At 34.8% G+C, this 25,090-nt stretch overlaps 3 protein-coding genes across 6 annotated transcripts in view; all 3 read right to left on the bottom strand.

Annotated features, from left to right (window-relative positions):
- Positions 1 to 734: 734 nt before the first annotated feature.
- Positions 735 to 3,856, bottom strand: LOC147847062 (GTPase IMAP family member 9-like). The gene is made up of 2 exons (XM_087238186.1): positions 3,670 to 3,856; positions 735 to 2,419 (listed from the first exon to the last, which is right to left on the bottom strand). Exons 1-2 carry the CDS (start codon positions 3,713 to 3,715, stop codon positions 1,551 to 1,553), a joined length of 915 nt encoding a protein of 304 aa, XP_087094312.1. The 5' UTR covers positions 3,716 to 3,856; the 3' UTR covers positions 735 to 1,550.
- The window catches only part of LOC141383552 (GTPase IMAP family member 8), a 30,534-nt gene continuing 6,178 nt past the window's right edge, over positions 735 to 25,090 (bottom strand). Inside the window, exons 2-4 of one of the 2 annotated variants that reach the window (XM_087238031.1) lie at positions 24,395 to 25,090; positions 20,949 to 22,312; positions 735 to 1,129 (exon numbers count right to left, since the gene is read on the bottom strand). The exon at positions 24,395 to 25,090 is cut by the window's right edge and continues 276 nt beyond it. In XM_087238031.1, the coding sequence (XP_087094157.1) occupies positions 21,483 to 22,312; positions 24,395 to 25,090 (1,526 nt within the window). In that variant the 3' untranslated portion in view covers positions 735 to 1,129; positions 20,949 to 21,482. Of the gene's footprint in view, positions 1,130 to 19,944; positions 20,664 to 20,853; positions 22,313 to 24,394 lie in introns of those variants that run through there. The other variant, XM_087238032.1, reaches the window with a different exon arrangement.
- Positions 12,437 to 16,084, bottom strand: zgc:64012. Of its 3 annotated transcripts, NM_214761.2 has the most exon segments (3): positions 12,437 to 14,315; positions 15,575 to 15,633; positions 15,961 to 16,084. In NM_214761.2, a coding segment is annotated over 1 exon segment (726 nt). In that variant the 5' UTR covers positions 14,308 to 14,315; positions 15,575 to 15,633; positions 15,961 to 16,084; the 3' UTR covers positions 12,437 to 13,581.

The following is a 25,090-nucleotide window of genomic DNA, read 5'->3' as shown; positions in this document are numbered from 1 at the left end:
TTAACATAAATGTAATGCTTAATTTTTTTAATTACACCAACATTATATCACAACCTGCCGCAGTGCCGTTCTTTGGACACTCGAGGGCGCCAGGTTGTGTTTTGTTCTCTGAACTTCATCCACCACAAACCTTTGCTCCCCTGATTACAATTTACTTCATTGGTTTCAGCTGTTTCTTGTTTGTTAATTTAGCCCTGTCTATATAAGTCCCCTTGTGCTCCTTTTTAGTTGCTGGACATTTCATTCAGCATAAAAGCTTTATAGTTTTGTCAGAATTTCTTGTAAATGAGTTGATTTTAGAGAAACAAAACCAATGCTGAGTTCTGAAACTTGTATGATGTTTATATAGCACTATGAGCTCTTTATTATTTTTGCCTTCATTTAAAAAATTAACTCTACCGTTAAGTTCATATTTTATTCAACATTTAGTAGTTCTTTATGGTTTACAATCCCAAACACTGACAGTGTGAATCAGTCCGGCATGTACTCTACTGTATATCAAGAGACCATTAGAGGAAATTGATGATCCCTATGTTTGTGTTCTGAATCTGCCAGACAATTAAAAACTGCATAGAAAAATGGTCATAAAAACAGAAGAAAATACAGAAAAAAGGCTGTCCAGATAATTATGTTGTACCCTGATAACATTAATAGTTTAAAATTCAACAGTACAAGATGGTTTAGTATGGTCTAATAAATCACTGATGTAAAAGTGTAAGATACTGGGACAGAGATAATGCTGTGACCTTTATTGACATTGACAATATACAGAAAGTTCCTTCTCACAACCAATACATTAAATAATTATTAGCAATTACTATGAAAAGTATGATTTACCTATAGGATACATATAAATGCTGTCATAACTTCTGATAGTGATCCAATACAATACATTAGTCTTATTTATTACTATTAATAATATTTTCTCTATTGTTTGTTATTTGATTTTGACCTAAATCCAACTCCGTTTTAGTTGAAAGAGAAACTTACTGTGACCAATATTGCTATTATAAACCCTTACATTACTATTGAACGTTTGACAATTTAATATTAAGCAATTAAAAGTCCATGTGTTTATTGCATGCATCATTTACACATGTTTTAAAGCAGTCACAATGAAAGCAGAAACCTGTATGTGCTCTCTCCTAATTTAAAGCACTTTTGTATTGTCCCCTGACTGTTATTTAACCCAAAATGAATGTGAAATTAATATGTAATGATTTGTTTATTATTTTTTATTGAAGTTTTTTTTTTTTTTTGTGTGTGTGTGTGTGTGTGTGTGTGTGTGAAACGTTGTTGTCATTGAGGCTTTAGATGTTTGAAGATGTTAGTTTTATTGGAGTTGACAACTCCAATCTAGCTCTCGTTGGGTTTTTCTCCATGAATATTTTAGACACTCAAATTAATCATTTGCTACATTTACACTTGTTTTTGATTTTGTGTTTTTTATGCAAAGGTCATTTTTATTCATTTGTTTTGCAAATAACAATTTTTTTTTTTTTAGACCTTTGACACTGAAATTGTCAAATAAAACTGTTACTGTTGTTCAATCAGTTAAACTGTAGTAACCTTCCTGCTGCAGCTGTAAATGCTCCTTTTGTGACTCTGGCTCCTACTGCTGCTGCTCCTCGTACTCCTGTTGCTGCCACTGCTCCTGCTGCTGCTGCTGCTCCTCTTACTCCCGTTGCTACCACTGCACCTGCTGCTGCTGCTGCTTCTGGTGCTACTGCTTTTGCTGTTACTGCCGTTGCTCCTATTAGTAGTGCTTTTTTTACAATGTCGAACATTTTTTGTTTAAAAGCCTCATGATCAATCTTTTCCTGAGCCTTTTTATACATCTCATTAGTGTAGTGCTGTCCTCCATTCTCCTCCACCATCTTCTCAATCTTCTTAATCAGTTCAGTGACCTGTGAGCGGTTAATCATGTCTTCATTGTTGAATGAGTGATATCTGTCTTTAAACTCGTCAACAAAATCCTTGAGATCATTATTTTCCGTGAAATATTGATCTAGAGTTTTTCTCTTCAGTTGATCATCATGAGTGAACAGGATGATGGTGTACCGATTAGCTTCTTCTCCAAAGTTCTTTTGAATCCATTTCACAGTGTTTTTCTCTTCTTGTGTAAATCTCCCGATTCTGATGACCAGCAGAAACACATGAGGACCAGGAGCAGACATGTAGACACATCTCTCCATCTCTTTCCTCAATTCTTCTTCACTCATTGACGTATCACATATTCCTGGAGTGTCGATGACTGAGATGATTTTACCCTCCACTTCTGCCAGATGTCTTTCAGAGCTTCTAGTAATTGACTTAGAGGACATTTCTGACTTAAACTGAAAGTCACCCAATCCCAGTAAAGTGTTTCCGGATGCACTTTTTCCTGAGCCAGTTTTTCCCACCAGAACAATCCTTAGATCTGGAAGAGAGAACAAGACATCCATAAATTACAGGTTAAAAATTAACATTATTACATGTCATTAAAAAGTGGTGATTTATAAATATTTATGATTGTTTATGTAGCACTGTGGTTTTGTGATATATATATATCACTGTATCCATACATAGTCAAATGGCAATAAATCTCAACTTAACTTGAGATGTTTGAGTCTCTTTATACGTATACACATTAACTAAAAAAACTTCTCTTGCACTAAAAAGCAGGCTGTTTTCTTTTATCCTCTTTCATATACAGCCTTTTTCATCTTGCAATAAAATGTTTTAAAAGCACCAAGGTCACCCCTTTTTCAGATTCAATATAAGTGTTTTGCATCTCTAGAATGTGTATGTAAAGTTTCAGCTTAAAACACCCATCAGATTTTTCATTAAACCTTTTACAAAATTCTATTTTATACATTTATTGCACCAGGGGGGCTGTTTTTGTCGTACTGTGCCTTTGTCTGCCTACCGTTTCTACGTGCCTTTCTGCATGCCTTAATCTCCTCCCTAGGCTGCGTCAGACAGCAGACAGACTTTAAGGAATATCTCACGAAGCGTTTGTGGGAAATAGTACAGTAAGAACTTTAACCAATGAGTATTTGTTGTGCAGTTGCATCGATGAGTCACAATATCATTACAAAGTTCACACACACACACCCACATAGACATCGCGCATCTTTAGCTTTTCACTCTTTTTACGTGCATTTGTGACAGGATACAGCTTAATATCCACTGCTGTATGGATATCTGTTATGTTAATGTACAAAATAAACCTATAATTCGTCTTCCTTTATAATTGTCCTGACACGCGGCTGTGCTGATGAAGTAAAGCTAAAGTAAATCGTTGTAATTCATTACATACGTGCACTGTTTTGAAACATTTTAAAGATGTGAAACTCACTCCTGATCACATTTGATGATGATTAATGATCCTAGCAAACTGGAAAGACCTTTTATTCCCGGTTGCTTTGCGCTAATCTTCCCTTGTTGATATTATTATACACGTGACTACGTTAATACGCACAGCTGTCAATCAATATTGGTGAGCGAGAGGGACTGCACTCCTACGTAAAGCTGCGGTCGATCTGAAAACTGCTACAATTGGTCCACCATTTTTATGTTGTCAAATTAAAAACAAACAAAAAAAAAGGACTGGGTGCGTTTATTTCATCCCCAGAATCAACTACCAGAAACAAATATTTACAAAAACAACAAAAGCTTAATATTTACCAGGTTGATTTCTTTCTTTAGCGATCTCCTTTATCAGTCCTTGCATCTCTTTCTCACTTTTATCCAGTGTCCTCAGGTGTTCATTGTCCGAAGCATCTTTCTTGATCAGGTGTTTGTCCTCGTTCTCTTCAAGCTGATTATTTTCAGTTTTCCTATTTTCCTCTTGCTTTTCCTCATTGTCTTTATCTTTTTCTTGCACAACTCCTTCTGGATTTATGTTTGACCTCTGCTCTTGTAACTCCTCCTTCTCCTCTGTTGAAGATATAATGACTTTAATCAGGCTCTGTCTCCTGAAAATGCATTGTATTTTGAAAGCTGGGTAATACTTTGTTTTGATGGTCCATTTGAGTATTAGTAGACTGTCTGCCTAATATCTGCTAATACTATTCCATCAGACATTTAACTGACTATAAGAAACCCAAGAGTCTACTTTTAATCTTATGAGAACTAGTTGGCATGTAGAGGCAATGTAACCTAAATTCAACAAACAGAATAGTAAAATAAAGTGTGACCGAAATCTATCTGCGACTGCTAGTTTTAATTAATAAAAATAAATAAAATAAATGTAAAAAAATTTAGTTCAGAAAGTGGGAAAAGAACAAAGCATACAAATGCAAGCACAATAGTAATGTGCATCCAGAATCTCTCCCAGATCAGTGCTGGATTCGGCTGAAAACTCCTCCAAGGTGCAACTCGAAACGAAATAGACGAAGCTGTGGATTGTGATCCACAACCTGTAAGTGTTTTTTTTTTTTTTTTTTTTTTTTTTTAGTTAAAATGAATCAGTTACATGCACAGTGTCTAGCGTTAACTGTATGTTGTAGCAAAGACATGAACAATGGGAAATGCTGTTTGGCATCAATAAGTTAGCCACAAATTCATATTCATCAGTAAAACCGATGTAAACAGCCGCAATCTTCAGCTGCGCTGCAGTGTCTCTCTGTGCAAACTTTTCCTTCATTCTACATCTCAGATGACAAACTCACAGAAGATATGTGAAAGCTTATGACTCACACATGCTTATTCAGAATATATGTGAAAGACACTTGTCAGATTTTTTATTTTAGAGAGCAGGCATGCTCAGTCCTGTGCTCTTCATTTTCTGTCTAATTCAGGCCCACACTGACATGGCTGCCACAGTGACTGACAGTATTTACACCGCAGAGGCACAACGAGTGCTAGTGACTGATACTTCCTGGTAACATGGAGTTGATCTGGGAATCCCAACATATGTTAGCTGATCAATCAGAGCCTCTTGAGGGTGGGCCTTTCGAAGGAACTATATCACAGTGGTTTTCATGTTAGCTGAGTAGCTGTGTATAATCAAATTAAGATAAATTAAAAAAAAAAAAAAACTGATTTTCTACGAATGAAGCATGAGCACACATTGCTTTGCATCTTATAAACTCAACCAAGCCTTAAAAACCCCTTTCAAGAGTTCACCCTAAGATACTGTTTGACAACTTGTTAGCAGGTTTGGCATGCTGTCCCGGGAGAAAACCCTGAGCTCAGAGATAGTTGAGCCCAGGTCTCCCGCTAGGTCCATGGAGCATGTGAGGGGAGATCAGGGGCCTCATGTATCAACGCTGCGTACGCACAAAATCTTTGCGTACGCCAGGTTTCACGCTCAGAATTGCTCACGTTTGGATTTACTAACAATGAACTGAACGTGGGAATGTGCGCAGCTTCACGGCAGCTTTCTGGCTGGCGTACGCACATTTTTTGTGCGTGTCTGTTTTATTTCCATTGGCGACTCCTAGAGGCAGTTGTGTTAAATTCCTCTCTACAAAGTGTCTGAGCCTTGCAATGGCAGCTGTATGAGACGGGTTCATCTAGCAGATATATAAGGTTTCCATACCATACAGTTGACCAGCTAAACATTAAAGCACAATTTGCAGCGGTCGCCTGTTTTCCCAATGTAATCTGAGCGATCTACCGCACACACATTGCTATAAAGACACTATCTGAAGATGAATTTGCATGCGTGAATCAGAAACATTTCCATTCAATAAATGTGCAAATAAAATATGATGCACAAACTTATTGATGATTCCTACTTGTCTTTCTCGTGATAAATGGTAGGCAAAATCTGATATGTAGCGGGGGGGGATGAGTTCATTAGACGCTGGATTCGAACTGAGTTCATGCTCGAACTTGTCAAAACATGTTGACATCCATCTTACGAGCTGCGCCACTGTGACTGTTTTGGGTACAGCAACATTTTACAGCTATAAATCGCACGATTTCTTTTTTAATTCACTCAGTGTGATGTTCAGACCCAACTGTTAATCTCATCAGCTAAACTCTCCCACTCTATTTTTTTCTTTTGTTGTAAATTCCGGAGAACAAACTTGCAAATAACACCGCTTTTCTCCGGTCTACCTCCAAAAGCAGCACCTCCAATTCACATTCTGTTAAAAGTTTCTCTTTTTGCTTGGTTTCGCCAAAGTTGAGTCATTAGCATATTCATACGGGGGAGGAGGCAGGGAGGGGTTTTGTGCTCCTGCATGTTGAACTCCGTTTCACGTTCATTCGGATGTACAAAAGAATATGCGTGGGATTCGGCGTATGCAGTGTTTTATACATCTGAATTTTTTTTCTGCATACACACATTTACAGCTTTGTGCGTACGCAATGTTTTAGTATGATTTCCACGCAAGTCATCGTACATGAGGCCCCAGATGTTCTCGAGAGCTCCCCTCGGCAAAAGAGGAAAGGAGGAAAAGGGGTAGATGGGGGGGTTTCTTCTGGAAAACGAAGATAAGGGAGTAGTTCTTAGCTAGGTTACTTATAGTGAGTTTGGACCGATCTGATTGGCTAACTAATGAGTGTAGATGAGTGGCCAGCTGCAGTCAATCATATCATGTGCTCCTCGAAATTAGTTTGTGAAACTTAATTTAAAGTCACCTTTTCAAGTTATGCCAACTAATAACCTTCACTTTTCTGAATTAGATTGTAATGCAATAATGTGAACCTTTTTTAAAGCTGCTTTACAAATAAATTTGAATTGAATTGATTTGTTTTATTCCTGCTGCTAATAGAGTTGCTTGTCCATGTTATTTTACTTCTTTGTCCTTATTCTTTTATTATATAAATAAAATGCCAATAGATATTACCTTAATCAGTTGATGACAAACATAATGCTGGCAAACATCTCATGAGAAAAAAAAACAAAACATCTACATGTCTGAGAGCGATACAATGATTTTATGACAAAAGTAGTTTGGACTGATTAATGTGAGGCAAAGGCTGATAGCAGCAGATCTTATCAGTCAGCTTTCAATATGGAAGTTTTATAGACAGAATTATGTAAGAACAAAACTTGTAAAGACAAACCTTTCAACAAAATATGTTTAATACCATTGGTGACATGACTGTTGTTTTAATGTGCAAATTAACAAAACACTGATTTGTTAATTAGGTCTACTGCAGGAAATGCATATGTGGCTAATGCTTCTTCATGGCTTGTCTGTCATTTAACCAGCGTAAAATTAAAGTTTTGCGTTGCATTTGATAGCCTATTATAAAAAGCTTTATTGATAGATTTTCACTGACCTGAATGCTCACTTGCAAATTCCTTGCATATATTTTCCATGCTGTTTGTTTTGCAGTTTTTTTCTCGCTCTGTCCGTGTCTCTATCCCTTATCTGAAAGCAGAAGTATTAAGGGCTTATGCTATGTAGTCTGTCTTTATTTAAATTTATTTAAATGTTCAATATTTACATGTATCATGCAACCAGGAGTTAAGAGACTGCCTTTAAACTTTCGTTGCTGTATTTTGAACAAAGACCTATCAGATTCAGAAAAAAAAAACGTGTGGATGTGTAGATATCTAACCATTTAAACATTGCTGTATGATTACAATGACATGAAAGTAGATTATAGAAACAATTTAGGACCTTGTAAAATATTTTTTATTGCATAACAGTATCATTTATATAACTATACTTAAAAAAAAAAATCCTGGTTGCCTTGAATTTTTAAGCTGAATCAATTTAACCTTAGAAGTCCATTGAACTTATTATATTAAACTGACTTAAAGCTTGCATAACTTATAAAATTAAGTGATTAAAATGATTAACTTAGTTTAAAAAGTTACAATGACTTAACATATGCTGTTAAACTAATTGATAATAACAAACTACAACATATATACATTTTTTACAGTAGGCTATAAATAAGAGCATGTAAGATACTAGAAAGCATTTGATTGGTCAGAAGATTTGATGGGTAACTGAAGCATGACAAACCTCAGTTTGTGGATGTTTATATATCATAATTGTGAATTTTATCGCTGTTTAAAACCAACATACTGATCTAAAACACTTGATTTTGACTTCACAGGGATTTTTAACAAGGCCTCTAGCAGGTCGCACACCAGAAGCGCCGCTCGGCTATGCGTAGCGCCACGCAGCGACATGCAGTTTAGAATTATAAACATACCTGGGTGTATATCTGAACAACAAGCTCGATTGGTCTGTAATTACAATTCAGGTGTATAAGAAGGGTCAGAGCTGCATTGATTTATTAAGACGACTGAGGTACCTTGGTGTGTGTGTCAGACACTGTTAAAAACTTTTTATGACTCTGTGGTGTCTTCTGTGATTCTGTATGCTGTAACCTGCTGGGGAAGGCGACTGTTGGAGAAGGAGAAAAACAAATTAAATAAGCTTATAAGAAGGGCAGGTTCTAATGTGGGGTGTGCACTACCTACCATAGAAGAGATTGCACATGATCGAATCATGATAGTCATCTTCTTTTTGAAACAGTTTAAGCGTGTGCAAGCTCTTTTAGTACAAGATTAATTCAACCCCGGTGTTACAAAGAAAGATACAGGAAGTCTTTTTTACCAACAGTGATCAGATTTTATAACCAAAGTCATGCCAGGTGAATTGTGCTGAACTGAATTGGATATTAGATATGGACAAGCGTTTACTCGTTGTTTTTGGAACTAAGGTGTGCAGTATGAAATGTGATTTTATTATTGTTTGTATATGTATATGTAACTTATTTATCTATTTTTTAGTATGGAGAGCTCTGCTGTGACATGTGAATTTCCCTTTGGGGTTTAATAAAGCTAAATAAACAAACAAACAATAAGTTTCTATCAGGATACACACACCGGCGCCGCAAGTCGGCGGAGTCCAGAATTGACTCAGGGTGCTGTTCATATTTCTGCCCCACCACAGAGCCCCATCTGATTGGTGTAATTTTACATAACATGCCCATGTGTGTGTCTGGTGTGTGATACTTTAAACCAGGGGTCACCAATCTCGGTCCTGGAGGGCCGGTGTCCCTGCAGGGTTCATCTCCAACTTGCCTTAACACACCTGCCTGGATGTTTCAAGTATACCTAGTAAGACCTTGATTAGCTTGTTCAGGTGTGTTTGATTAAGGTTGGAGCTAAAATCTGCAGGACACCGACCCTTTAGGAACAAGTTTGGTGAACACTGCTTTAAACTGTCATGTGCATGCCGTGTTGCGGCATGTCTGGTGTGTGATCCCCCCCCCCCCCTTCATACTCCTGCTGATTTTTTTCTTTGTGTGCAATGCATTATTTAGCTATTAGGGCTGTGTTGTGGCACTCGGGTTCCACAATTGTGCACATTTGTCACACGTCATGGAGCTCTTTCTGTATTATCTGGGCCCGGTTTTTCAAAAGTAATCCACTAGGATTTTGGATAAGGGATTGGATCAAATCTTCAAAATGGGTTTTTCAAAAGAAAAAACGGATTACGTAATCGGATTAGATCACGTAATCCAATCTTGATCTTGATCCGGATCAAACCTTTAGTTTGGGTTTTTCAGACCTTTTTTTGTAGGATCTGGATCACTTTGATCCAAAAAACCTGGATTAAACTGATCCCATCAGAAGGGTGGATTTAGCGTGGATTTCATGCCCAAAATGTAATGAAAACTTTAAAAATGTATGAAATAATACTATTTTTGGATCATGCAGTATCTTACGAGATATACTATTTATTCATAAGGTTTTAGTTTTATTTGTTCATCTGTCAGGCTATAGTGATTATAGGCTTTAATGTATTCAGCCTTTCAGTATAGGCCTACAGCAAAGTAGAAAGAGTTTGGCCTCATAAAATAATCCCCCAAAAAGCTGTCAAAACTGACCAAAAACAATCAATTTTATTCTGTCACTAATTGATATATATATTCATCACAATGGAAAATATTTTTATTTTTAGAATATTTATTAGTGATGCATGCAATGATTACAGAATAACAAAAAAAAAAAAAAAAATTGCAAAGAATGGCAATCACTGATATTTGAAATCACTTTCAACAATTGCAAAAAGAGACTGAAAGGGCAGAAGCACAGCTTCATCTGGCAGAGGAACAACTGACTCTGACCAAACTGCAGCAAACCAAGGCCAATGACTTGAGATTCGCCCCCTAAAGGCTACGCTCAGACAAGCTGCTCTCTCCACATCAGATGAAGAAGTCTGAAATTATTGTGGAGTTTTTTACATTATTTTTTAATTTAAATCTATATCTGAAACTTATTATAAATATCCTCAATGTGCAGTGTTGTAGGTCTCAGATGAGTGGACTGCAGAAAGAGGATGGGGTGGGGTTTTTCTTGTTTTTATTATTTATTATTATTATTATTATTTTAATAATTATTAAATTTTCTTAGTTTTCATTTCAAATAAAAAAAGTTATATTGACCCCACGCTGGCTATTCTACTTGTCGCTCTTTACATATCTATAGTTCTACATTGTGATGTCCTATGCTGTTTGAGCACTGGTTATCCAGATATAGTGATCCTGAAAAGTTCCTATCCGGATCAGATTGATACAATCCGATGTTGTTTTGAAAAACTGGCTCAAAAAGTAAGCTGGATTACGTGATCACGGATCGCAAAAACAGGATTACTAAATCTGGATCAATTTTATCCGGATTAAACCTTTTGAAAAACCGGGCCCAGGGGATCTGAGATCATGTGCATTGTAGAAAAAAAAAAAAAAAAAAAAAAAAAAAAAAAAAACATTAATCAGCAGTTTCTGTATTGCATAATTAACTTGCTTTTATTTATATATGTTGAAATTGCAATTCTGCAGTTTAACAAAGTAACTTTTATTTACATTTTAGTAGTTTGAAACAATATCTGCCATTATGCTTTAGTTGTTATCCACACTTGCATTTCAGGCTGCCATGGTCAGTTTTAGGTCTAATATGATAACTAGGTGTAATTGCATTTGTGCTTTAATACATTTTTAAGAACTGTGTATAAATAAATCTAAAATGTGATGGTCTTTGTTGGTATCTTGTTGTAAACAACTCTGCGTGTGAGTTTTGTGTTTTCATTTGAATATTAGCTGGAGGAGACAAGGAACTAGTTATTTCCTCATTCGATGAGCAGATAATACTGTAAGTACAATATCCAAATCATCACAGCATTTGTTTACATAATATTGTGGCCGTTCTCTGAATACACACTATGCTTGTGTCTGCTTTTATGACTGTATCTACAGTATGTGTATGTGTTTTTATTCAGCAGTCTCATATAACAGCCTATGCTAATTCATACATAAAGAGAGACTAAATCAAATCATATGGCTGTTTTTAATATTTCATATTCAACTTATTAGGCTTGGGTTCTTTGTTGTGTGTATTTCTGCATTAGGCACATGATTTCCTCTTTCATCCAGGTGTTTGTGTAATTCTGCTTCATGTAACATGATGTGGTAGTTCTGATTCTGCTCTCTTTACTTTTATTAATTTGCATTTTCATTTGAATATTAGCTGTAAGAGGCAAAAAATGAAAATATTATTTCCTCATAATGAGCAGATGATACTGTACTTACAACAACGGAATTGTCACAGGATTGTTGTCAGTGTAGTTGCCCGTATGTCAGCTCATATCAGGTGAGATGCATCTTTGATATACAAGTTCACTGTAAAGATGTCGGTAAATTAGCAGATTTCTGTATTTCAGGATTCATGTTTTTATTTTTCGTCATTTATTCAGGCTTTTAAATTGCATTATGGAATCGTAACCATTCTTCTAAAAACTTTATCTCGAGAAAAGGTGATTTGTATGCAAAATAAAGCCACTTAGTGAATTATTCTAATTGAAAATTACAGCAGTTATTCAAAGAATAAAATTTGTTTAACTCAAATATAATGTTATTATTTATTTATGTATTTATTTTAGCTATTTTCCTTTTGTCTAGCTACATTTATGAAATTATACATTTGGGGTCTTCACACCGCAGGAAGTAAGTTTACAATTCTGGCCCAGGTCTGAAAAACATCAAATATATGCAGCAAATAACCATCAAAGAGCATAGAGTCACAAGAGGAGAAACCACTAGATGGCGCTTCAAATGCAGCTGCAAATCTGGAGTGAAAAGGACAACAGCACAGAAATATACAGAAGGTCAGTGAAAGTGTTTCCTAGTACAGGTTTGCGGCTGGAAGGGCATCTGCTGTGTAAAACACATGCTGTAATAGTTGGCGGCTCATTCCGCTGTGATGACCTTTGATAAATAAGGGACTAAGCTGAAGCAAAATGAATGAATGACATTAAAAGAAGTTAAAAAATGTAATGAAAAAAATACTTCATTTATCTGCAGATCCTAGCCACAAAAAAAAAACACATTAATGATGAGGACAGGACATTCAGTTGGAATTAATTACAAATTTGTTAATTGATTTTTGTAACAACATCATTGTTGGAAATACTATGATATTATTTTAATGTAATCTACCATTATATCATTTAACGTAATCACTAGAACAAACTTAATGTTGAAACCTTTATTAACTTTATGAAAATGTAATGACACATTTATTAGCAATCAAGAAGTAAAAGGTACTATTCTAACACAGGACATGCATACAGTATAAATTGCTGATATAACTAATTATAAAGATCCAGTAGATATAAATTCTTTATGAATATGATCATTTTTGTGCATCATAAATCTTCACACCTCTCTTGGTTTTTACCACAGTAAACAAAGAAACATTTTGTTCCCACATTACTGTTGACTGAACAGAAATAATATGCTCTGCAGTCATCAGTAAACCACATCTGTCCATTTTCAACAGCCTTATAATATTAAGCAATTTAAAAGAGCTACTAATCATTGTACATTTCATTAATTCATACGAGCATTGATTACACAGATGTTCAATTTAAACCAGACACAACGAAAGTAACATTCTGTAATTTAGTCATTGACTCATGATTAAGTAACTGCTCTGTAATATTATACAGCACTTACGTTTAACTGCTTACTGTTTTTCTCTCTATAAAAGCTGATCTAGAGTTCACATAAAGACTGTGATTAGACTACAGTGGTCTTTTTGCAACATTTGTTGAATGATTAGAAATTGGTTTTAGAAGTTAGTCTTATTAGAAAACCACACTTCTGTTTTAATATTTGACTAGATGTTTTTTAAGACACTTCTATACAGCTTAAAGCGACATTTAAAGGCTTAACTAGGTTAATTAGGTTAACTAGGCAGGTTAGGGTAATTAGGCAAGTTATTTATAATGATGGTTTGTTCTGTAGACTATCCAAAACAAAACTTAAAGGGGCTAATAATATTGTCCTTAAAATGGTGTTTAAAAAAATTTAAAACTGCTTTTATTCTAGTTGAAATAAAACAAATAAGACTTTCTCCAGAAGAAAAAATGTTATCAGACATACTGTGAAAATTTCCTTGCTCTGTTAAGCATCATTTGGAAGATATTTAAAAAATAATAATTAAGAGGGGCTGATAATTCTGAATTGAACTGTATGTACCTCTCATTTGCTATGAACATTGAAATCTCAGACAATTCAGTCCAGTAATTCTCAGTACATTTAAACAAATTAATTATTTAGAGTTTAAAGAGATCCTTCATTTTTTTGTTCTATCAGTTAGTTACTCATGTTTACTCATTTTCCTTTTGCTAATGCTATTGCTCCTAATGCTAGCGCTCCTACGGCTACTACTCCACCTCCTATTCCTGTTAGTGCTTTTTGCCCGAAGTCTATCAGTTTTTGTTTAAAAGCCTCACTTTCAATCTTTTCCTGAGCCTTTTTATACATCTCATTAGTGTAGTGCTGTCCTCCATTCTCCTCCACCATCTTCTCAATCTTCTCCATCAGTTCAGTGACCTGTGAGCGATTAATCATGTCTTCATTGTTGAATGAGTGATATCTGTCTCCACACTGACTAACTAGAGCCTTGAGATCATTATTTTCACTGATATACTCATCTAAAGGTTCTCCCTTCAGTTGATCAGCGTGAGTGAACAGGATGATGGTGTAACAAGCAGCTTCTTGTCCAAAATTCTCCTGAATCCACTTCACAGCGTGTTTCTCTTCAGCTGTGAGTCTCCCCAGTCTGATGACCAGCAGAAACACATGAGGACCAGGAACAGACATGTAGACACATCTCTCCATCTCTTTCCTCAATTCTTCTTCACTCATTGACGTATCGCATATTCCTGGAGTGTCGATGACTGAGATGATTTTACCCTCCACTTCTGCCAGATGTCTTTCAGAGCTTCTAGTAATTGACTTAGAGGACATTTTTGTCTTAAACTGAAAGTCACCCAATCCCAGTAAAGTGTTTCCGGATGCACTTTTTCCTGAGCCAGTTTTACCCACCAGAACCATCCTCAAATCTGGAAAAGAGAACAGGACATACATTACTTACAGGTTAAAAATGAAACATTTTTATAACCTGTCATTAAATAGAGGTGCATGTGATATATAATATACAGTTTGTCAAGCCTATTTTTTCACAGTATTTAATATTATAGATTTTATCTGAAGAAAGATTGTAATAAAAAGGTGAAAACTAAGATATATCGGTCACACTTTACAATAAGGTTCAATAGTTAATGTAAATCATTGCATTTACTAACATAAACAAACAATGAACAATACATTTACTACAGTATTTATTCATGTTAGTAAATGTTAGTTAATGAAAATACAGTAGTTCATTGTTAGTTCATGTTAACTCATGGTGCATTAACTAATGTTAACAAGCATGGACTTGCATGTTAATAATGCAATTATTTTAGATGCTTTATATATTTGCAATTGAAAACGTTTTAGTTTAAATGTATATTATTTTTCAGATAAAATAAGCTTTAAAAAAAGACTACATATGAACTTATGTGTTTTGCATGTAGGATTTTTTAAAAATCTTAGAGATGTTGCCAAAGTGGAAAATTCCTTCTGGAATTAGTTTGTCATGGTTTGTTCTGTCATTCCAGATAGACTGGATGATAATCAGATCAGATCTCTGTGTGGAGCACTGGCTCTTGTCAGACTATAATTTCAGTGTATAATTACAATTAATGACAAAAATAAAGTTTGTAAATATAAACTGATATTTCAAACTGACATGCTAGAGAAAATTATAGAAATAACCGATTTTAAACCTGTTTTTTTTTTTTTTTTTTTTTTTTTTTTTTTGGCGAAAATACTAGTGGCCTAAAATACTTTTGCACAGTAAAATACATCCATCCATCCATCCATCTGCCTTCAACTGCTTTTTCATGAATAAAAACTAAATAAAAATCAAAGTTAAGTGGTAAAAGAACAAAGCAGCATACAAATGCAAGCACAGTAAATACAAAAAAGAATACATGCAATAATACATAAATATACAATACAAAGTAAAAACTACAAACATTTTAGATAAAGTATTATTAAAATGGGCTCAAATGCTCGACAAAAAAGATAAGGGTTCACAAAGCTGTACATTTCCGTGCTTGTGTATACATTTTGTTTGTGGGTTTGTTTGTTTGTTAGTATAATTACAATATTTGAACCTTCTTACAGTCATAGTTTTTATTCCTGCTGCTAGCGGGTTGTCCATATTCTTTTACTAATTTATTATACAAATAAAACACCAACACCCAGACATTACCTTAATCAGTTGATGACAAACATGATGCTGGAAAACATCTCATGAAGAAGATGAAAAAACTACACATGTGAGAGAGATACGATTTTATAAAAGATAAATTTATGTTAGAGTCAAACTCTGATAAACAAGCAGCAGATATCGACCAGCTTTCAATACGGAAGTTTTACACATGAAATTTAGGACAACACCTAAAAATTACTTTCAACAAAATGCCTATTATATGATTTCTGCTGGCATATTGCTGTATTAATGAGCAAATTAACAAAACCCTAATCTGTATGCAAGTATGTAGGCTAGTGCCTCATCTGTAATTTTAATAGCGTAAAATGAAAGTTTCGCGTTTCATTTAATATTGAAAACGGTATATCCATAAATTTGCCACTGACCTGAGTGCTCAATTGCAAATTCTGGATATAGGCCTTTATTGTCCATGCCTTTGTTTTGCGGTTCGTTTTTCCAGCTCCGACCGTGTTTCTCTTCCTTGTTCGAGTTGTCTGGGAAATCGAAAGTGAATCTTGTGCGAGGTACATGTGGCAAGCTGTTTTAGCATTTTTGTTCTGACTATCCATTAATATGTTTAAAGACATCTCTGATAGTATTTTGACGAGTGATAATCATAAATTGACTAGTCAGAATTACAATTAAGGATATCTGCAGACTAGTAAGAAAACAAATTCGAAATATCTGTAAATATAATTTTGACTAGTCTCAAACAAACACAATTTAATATATCGCTAATGTTGTTGTAGATATCTCTGTGGGCAATTTAGTTCATCAATACTCCTATGGCGCATGTGTTTGGACTGTGGAGGAAACCAGAGCACCCGGAGGAAACCCACACCCGGGAAAACTTCACACAGCAACGCCAACTGAACCAGCCGGGACTCGAACCAGCAACCTTCTTGCTGAGGCAATTGTGCTACTCACTGTGCCACCGTGCTGCCTTTAAAAAAATACTATAAGTATAAAAAATATTATGAATAATAATATATAAAAATGATTATAAAAATATACATAATAAAATTATATAAATAAAAATATAATAAATTAATTTACTGTAAATGATCTGATTTGAGATTTTAGAGTTGTTGTTTTTTTAAGAGGTGAAAATTGATTATTAATTTAATCATATACCCAACATCATAACTGTATCTCATACAGAAGTTTATAATAGCATCCTCATCCATAATCCCTTATAACAGTAAAATCAGAGATTGCTGCCCTTTCACTGGATGTCCACTAGAGGTCGTGTTTACTGTATTTTACAGACAGCACTGGTTTGATGTCCTGTTTAGTGGTTTCCCTCCATTTCTCAGCAGCATTTTATTACTCTCATTTATATTTTATCAGTCAGCTTGAGCTTTATTTTTCTAATCTTCCCATTAGCATAAATGTAATGTTTAATGCTTTTACATCAGCATTATATCTCAACCTGCTGCAGTGCCCTTCTGTGGAAACTCGAGGGCGCCAGGTTGTTTTGTTCTTTGAACTTCATCCCCCACAAACCTTTGCACCACTGATTACGTCATTGGTTTCAGCTGTTTCCTGTTTGTTAATTTGGCTCTGTCTTTATAAGTCCCCTTGTGTTGCGTTTTAGTAGCTGGACATTTCGTTCAGCAAAGAATAAAAATTAATTAATTATTTTTGAGGAACAAAATAAGTGTTAAATTCTGAAACTTATATGATACTTTTGTAGCACTATAAGCTATTTTTTTATTTTGCTTTCTCCTTTCATGACTCCATTTTAAAAATTAACTCTAAAATTGAGTTTGACCGTATTTTACGCAACTTATAGTAGTTATATGATTGATAATACCAAACACTGACAGTGTGAATGAGTTCAGAATGTATTCGACTATATTAAGAGAGCAATAAAGAAAATGGATGATGACCCATATATTTGTGTTCTGGGTAGGGCTGCAGCAGCTGTTTGTAATGTAAAGTCCACACTAGGGGCTTAGTAACTGTAGCTAGTTTGTATAACTTAATTTGTTATTACTTCGGTTGCACCACAGTTCAGACTGCATGATTTTCAAGGTAATGTCACAGATGTTTTCATCTGAGGTAGTGTTTTGTCGCTGCTTTGTTTACACTAGTGGTGGGCAAAGCGAGGCGTCATGAAACACTGAAACAGTCGAAGCAAATGTGTCGAAGCTTCGAAACGTTTTAAAACCCCACTCTACAGTGACACCTATTGGTCATTTTTTGTATTACACTGAAACTGCTTCAGCAAAAAACAGTTGAGAAAATTGAGGTATTAAACCCCACTTTGTAGGATTGATCCTTCAAGTAATTTAGTGGAGCGGTTAAGGTGTCTGACTACCATGCGGGGATAGTGGGTTAGAATCCAGGCTGATACAACTATTTTAAATTGCTTTAATACCAGTTAGTAATGCTCTGTTCTTCTATCGTTTTGTTTCAACATTGGTCTGACATCCGGATAAACAATTTGTGAATAAACATGTATTGTTTTGGTCTTAAAACAGGGTTGTTGCTAGATCAGCCACAGTTGTGGCCTGAAGTTATCAAAAATAATTTTTTTTATTCATTAAATTTCTCATTTATTGTATTTTATTAACATCTAAACAAACTCTAAACCCAATCATCACAGTACTGTAAAAATATTAATTGTTATGTTACAAAAATGATGTTATATTGATGGCGTATCCGCAGCTGTATCCAATTTAGGCTACACCACAAAACAGAAACATAGCGGTGGCTACAGGAGGAGCATCTTTACTCATCCAGACTGTAGCCGTGAAGGTTGCAATCGCCGCAGCAGGTGCAGGTGTAGCTGCAACTGTGGTCAAGAAGAAGAAGAACAAAAAAAGCAGCAATAACCAAAAAAATGAATAAATAAACGAGCGATTGACATGCAAATGTTAACCTTCCCATAAACAAAATAAAGTTTTCAGCAAAATATCAAAACTCAACTTCTGTTGATTAGCTTTATTTCTACTAGAAGACTTTAGGAGGCAGAAAAACGTTTGAACATTTATTGTGAATTTCTTTGCATGAAAGAGAGTTTGTTACGGTCCTTTTATAAAGTTCTTTGGTGTAAGCCCCGTCTATATTGCAGAACTCTGGATGAGCTGGCAGATCCTGCCTAAAGATGAAGGCAGGGCGAAGCCAACCCCCTGAGTGGAGACGAGGCTGACCTAGTGGTGATGGGGAGGATGGAGGGAAACTTCCGCAACGTCACCTGAATACAGCAAAACAGATTGTTTAGATGGGCTTATATATACATGGCTTTGATGGTTGTTATAGGCTGACAAGATAATTATTATGAATGACATGACACCTCAGTCTTACTGGTTGAACTACCGCTAAAGCTTCCATTTCTTTTGGGTTGTGCAGTTTCATTCACAGAATTTCTACAAAGCATGTTGTGTATTGTAAACTTGCAGACTTTTTTTGGTCCTATCCATAATGCATGCGTATTTACCTCAAATAAATAATTAAAATCGTTTACAGATTCATATTTTTCTGATCCTTTAACTCTGTGGTGATAGTTTTGAAAAATATAAACAGATATTTTAATATAATGTTAACATATACTTTATCTGTGAATTTTAAGGAGGTGGTCCACTATGATATCATATTTTAAGCTTCAGTTGATGTGTAATGTAGCTGTGTGAACAACTTCAAAAAACAAAAAACTACAAAAAAAAAACTTCCGGGCCTATGAGATCACAAACATACTTTTACCGCACCCACACACACTGCGCAGCTAAGCGCTGCAGAGATTGAGCTAAAAATGCGTCCAAACACGGCTGTTTCCACAGAGCTTCGTCTGTTTCTGTATTTAGGCTTCCAGAGGACATGACACAAAGACAGAAGTGCTTACAGTTCAATATTAATTATGTTCCAGAGAATTATAAAATACACAGCAAGCATGATTTGACAAAACACAGCTCCAGAATCTCTCCCTGTTCAGTGTTGGATTCGGCTAAAATCTCCTCAAGGCAGAAGCTGTGAGTTACAACCTGTAAGTGTTTTTATTTGTTCAAATTGATCATGACATATATGTATATGTATGTGTATATATATATATATATATATATATATATATATATATATATATATATATATATATATATATATATATATATATATATATATACACACATATACACACATATATATATATATATATATATATATATATATATATATATATATATATATATATATATATATATATGTGTGTATATACAGTATATATAGACAAGGTCAAAATTATCAACTGGAGTTGTCATTGCTTCAATAGTAAAAAGCTGATTTAGGTCACTTAAAATACATAAAATGCTGTCATAGAATATTGATGTTGGAAAGCATGTTTAAAATTACAATCTACTACCAAGACAATTGAGGCAGATTTTTTTATTATTATTATTATTGATGTAGAATACAATACACACCAAAGAAAGGCTGCAGAATTTCTGAAATTGTAGAAAATATTCATATGTAGATGGGTATGAATCATACATTGTTCTAAAATCATTATCAGAACTTCATTACAGATAAAAACAGTGTTGTTTATTCATAATATATTAGAACTAATGTTAAAAAATTAGGTCTATATTCTTTTACCCCCATACCGACCATTAGAAAGATGTATATGAAGATCACTGTTGCCAATTATTTCCAATAAAAAGTAGCTAAAGCCTGCCCAAAATGTAGCTAAATGTTGCCAGATGACATCACACACTAATTTGCATATCAGTGATGATGTCACATAGTATCTGACAAGCGATAGCCCGTCCTGTCTCTACTCTGAGGCATTGTGTATTATATTAAATTAAAACATTACATCCAGGTGCACAATATATAGATTCCTATTAACATATTACTTTGCGTGATGATTTCACTGCGTAATCGCAACTAAAAACTAAATTTTTAAGTAGTATGCAAAATAATTAGGGTTTTCTTTAATTAACTGGCCATCTCAGCAAAAACACTATTTGAAATATGTCCATTTAGATTTGTATGAAAATTAGAGTTGATAATTTGTAAAAGTGTTAAACACTTTTTGATAAGAATTTATTTTTTAATATAGCGAACATTCTTTTAAACCAGGGGTGTCAAACTCAGTTCCTGGAGGGCTGAAGCCCTGCACAGTTTAGTTCCAACCCTGCTCCAACACACTTACCTGTAGGTTTCAAACAAGCCTAAAGGACTCAATTAGTTTGATCAGGTGTGTTTAATTAGGGTTGGAACTAAACTGTGCAGAGCTTTTGGACCCTTTTGGAACTGAGTTTGACACCTGTGTTTTAAACCATCATAGCTTGTGTACTTACTTTTTCTAACTTGTGAAATTAACATCTTATGTGAAAGTGACAACAAGTACAGCACTTTTGGAATTTATTGCTACCTAAACTACCAACAATTATACATAATAACAAATTTCAGTAAATTAACAGTAATGAAAAACGATTGGAGCTAGTAATTTACTCTACTGAGTGAAGCCTGCAGCCACTGCTCTTTAGAGTCACTTTTTGAAAATTGCTAAAAGTAGCTTAATGAATGTTAAAAACTACTTAAGTTGTTGCTAGGAGCTTTTGAAAAAAAAAAAAAAAAGTTGCTAGGGTAGAATGAAAAGTTGCTAAATCTAGCAACAAAATTGCTAAGTTGGCAACACTGAAGATGTACCTAACGTGGAACTGTGTTTATTATATCCGTATTCTCTGGTAATGCTGACAGCATTTAAAGAAGACCAAAAAGAATTTCCAAAATGAGTTAGAGTTAAACATGTTACTGATTTGTACAATGTTATGTTCATTATAATTCTCATGCGTGTTATTGACCACAGAATTTTTCATTATTACAAGGAGGTCATTTTCATTTTTTAAAAGGGCAGAGGCTTTAGCATCCACAGCACCTCAATAAATCAACCCTAAACACGTGTCTATGTATTGCTTGGTAATTTCTTTTTCTCTTTTTCCTCTTTCACCTTATCAGCAATGAGTTTTCCACTTGATCCTCCTGCAACAGCTGTACCTCCTGCTATTAAAAGTAGAGGTAAAGCCAATCCACAGGTAGCGGCAACTAAAGCCACACCTCCTGCTGCTGCACCTGCCGCACCTGTAACAGAGGCTCCCACTAATGCTGCATTTTTTATCTTCATAAATTTTCTCTTTTTCTGAGCCTCTTTGTACATCTCATTAGTGTAATGCTCTCCTCCATTATCCTCCACTATGGAGTCTATCTTCTCTATCAGCTCAGTGACCTGTGCTCGATTTTTTTGCTCTGTGTTATTGAAAACATGATAGCCACCTTTACACTGGTCGACTATCTCTTTAATACACTTGTTTTTAGTCAGAAACTGCTCTATGGTTGTGTTCTTTAACTGATCTCCTCTAGTAAACAGGATGATGGTGTAATGTGTAGCTTTTTCTCCAAAGTTCTCCTTAATCCATTTCACAGTTTTTTTCTCTTCGTCTGTGAATCTCACGTCCACCCTGAGGACCAGGAGAAACACATGAGGACCAGGAACAGACAGCTCTACACACTTCACCAATTCCTTCTTCAATTCATCATTGCTGATTGACGTATCACACAGTCCAGGAGTGTCAATGACGGAGATGGTTCGACCGTTGATGTTCTTCTCTTGTTTCTGGCATTTCTCACTCACAGATTCGGCAGATAATTCTTCTTTAAACATTTCATCTCCCAGGATGGTGTTTCCTGTAGCGCTCTTTCCAACTCCAGTTTTACCCACCATCACGATCCTGAGATCTGACGTGTTTCAAGAACATAAAGAGATTGAACTTCATAAAATGAAGCTAAATGATTGCTAATAATAATTGCTTAATGATACAGAATAAACCATTACAACTTAACATTTTAACACTGTTAATGAATGTTTATTTGACTTGTATATATAGAAACAAAATCATATATTTATAATATCATGTACTGTTAAAATGCATTGAAGCGCCCCTATTACAGATTTTGTAATGAGCGTTCATGTACACAGCTGTAAGTGAATAAAAAAATAAATAATTAAATCTGAAAGTGCACCATGTAGGAAATTATTGTTGATTAAAAGGAAGAGACGATTCCGAGTCACATACATAATTTTCTAAAGCAATCTAAAAAGCTATTTGATGTTAATATAAATACTTACTGCACATGAAGACCCAGGAACACTTCAACCCAACCCAAAGAAAACAGCACCACAGGGAAAACTTGGTTAAAATAATAATAATAAAAGCTTTTGAGGGGGGGGAAATTATTTTGGCTTATAGTTGGATGAAAAATCACAGCATATGCCAACTTAGAGGTGATTAGTGTTTTGTTGGTGATTTTTGTTTTGCATGCAGTAGACCAGGGGTCCGTTCTTCATTTGTGGATTACTCAGTTAGCTGGATTTGGTTACTGACGATTTGACATGATTCATCTTTTCGTTCTTCAAAACTGATCCCAGATTTCTTGTCATAGCAACAGGTCTGGTAGCTCAAACCTGCTTGGGAGCAGGTTTATTTCATGTAAACAGGATTAGATCGGGTATTTTCAAGCAAAGGTTATAATGAAAGTATGTACCAAATTCTGATATGTTCTTACAGTAGTAGTTATATACATTTGAAAAAATAGTAAAAGTAAAAAATAATATATTTATATATAAATAAATAAAAATAAAAGTTAAAAAAAAATATATTTATTAATACAGACTTTTAGATACAAACATACTATTTTAAGGTATCGACCACCTTTAGTATAATTTGGGTATAATAATAGGCATGCAAAATATTAGACTGTTTTTTTTTTTTAATGAATAATAATTTATGCAGTCAACTTGTTTTGATGGTTGATTTGCTGTGATTTGATGCTTCACTAAAGTTGCAGACACATTGACGGATATCAAAATGCTTTTTTTTATGCAAAATTAATTTAAGCCATTATAAGTTATTCCTTACATTGAGTAAGAAACTTGAATAGGCCAAAATCTGCTCTGACTGTAAAACGAAATAAATTGCTAAATACTCTTGAAACATGAAAGTGTAAAGACTGCAGCCCACAACAAAGGTGGAAAATGGTTGCGTATCATATTTTACAAACCGTTCCTAAGAAACGTATGTGATTTTGCTCACATGGATAATTGAATATTAATCAGATGATGTCATTATGCTGCTGTGCCGTCAGCCAATCGCAGCACTGCTGATCATGATTTTGAGGATCGATAGATCCGTCCATCACGACCTTCACAACACACGCAGCAATCTCAGATCAGTTCATCCAGACATTTTAATCTGATTCATGATCTGGTTTCAAGAACAAAATTAGCCAGAGATCAGTTATCAAGATTAAAAGATCCAGGGTCTGCCAAATCATCTTAGATCATTTAAGTGAGCTATGAAAAACAGACCCCTGGTATTCAGACTAGTTTACTTAGATTTAAAAACTCAGAAGGCGTTTAGAAAAATGTACCATTTGGACACTTGTTTAAGAGTTGTTGAGCAAATAAGGTCAAATAAATGCAAATTTTAACTTAATAAGTTTTTTTTTCTCCTTGCATGATTATTAACCTGCTGTGAAGGACCAAAACCAAAATAGGAACCTTTCAAAATCCATAATAGGGGCACTTTAAAACTTGTTTGCAATATCCTTTGACCCATATATTATTTTGCAGTCAAAAATAAGCCTCTTTTATGTCATGAAAAGTAAAGTAAACATGAGAAACTCATGACAGCATTCCCAAAAACCATGCACTATTTTGTGTAAATATATAAAATGGTGAATTTAATCTATGGCATTTACTGATTTCTTATAATGACCTTAAGAAAATAGTGGATGAAATTAATTTGTCAAAGATCTTACCTCCTTTGGTCTTTTTCTGTCCTAATGTCCCTTTGTCACTCACTTTGGTTCTACTTTTTGGCGTTGGGATTGTATTTTTTTCTTCTCGTCTTTCATACAGGTTTCTCTGTAATTCTGTAGATTGTTCTACAACATTCGTTTTGGCATCTGTCTGGTTTTCATCTTGAACCCATTCTCCATACACTCGAGGTCCTGTAGTTTCGTTCACTTGAATAACTATTCTTTCCTTTTTCTGTACAGTGAATGCATTTGCGGTCGGACTATTTACTACACTCTCCGTTTCAAATGTGTCCCACACTATTTTTATTTGTTCCTGTACAACCTCTTTCTCTTGCTCATTTAGGTTTTCTTTTCCATTGAGATTTTTCTTTTCATTTTTACTCTTTGTTCGAGGCGTTGAATAAATCTCGCTGTAATGCTGGCCGTCATTCTGTTTGATCATATCATCGATTTTCTTGAGAAGTTCTGCGATGTGACTTTGATTAATCTCACTTGTACTGCTGATGGCGTGATATTGTCCTCTGAAGTGACCGACTAGCTCCTGAAATTCTGCACTCAGCATAAAGAGCATCCATTCTCTCTTCGACATTTTCTCTCTCCTAGTAAACAGCACCATTGTGAACTTCAAGACATGAGATCCAAAGCTTTTCAGGACTTTCTGCACAACGTTCTTCTGGTCGTTTGTGAAGTCCTCCA

The sequence above is a fragment of the Danio rerio genome, chromosome 1 (assembly GCF_052040795.2).
Source record: "Danio rerio strain M-AB ecotype USA chromosome 1, GRCz13ab, whole genome shotgun sequence".
NCBI lineage: Eukaryota > Metazoa > Chordata > Actinopteri > Cypriniformes > Danionidae > Danio > Danio rerio.
The sequence above is the reverse complement of the archived record's forward strand: the minus strand, read 5'-3'. Positions and strand labels throughout refer to the sequence as shown.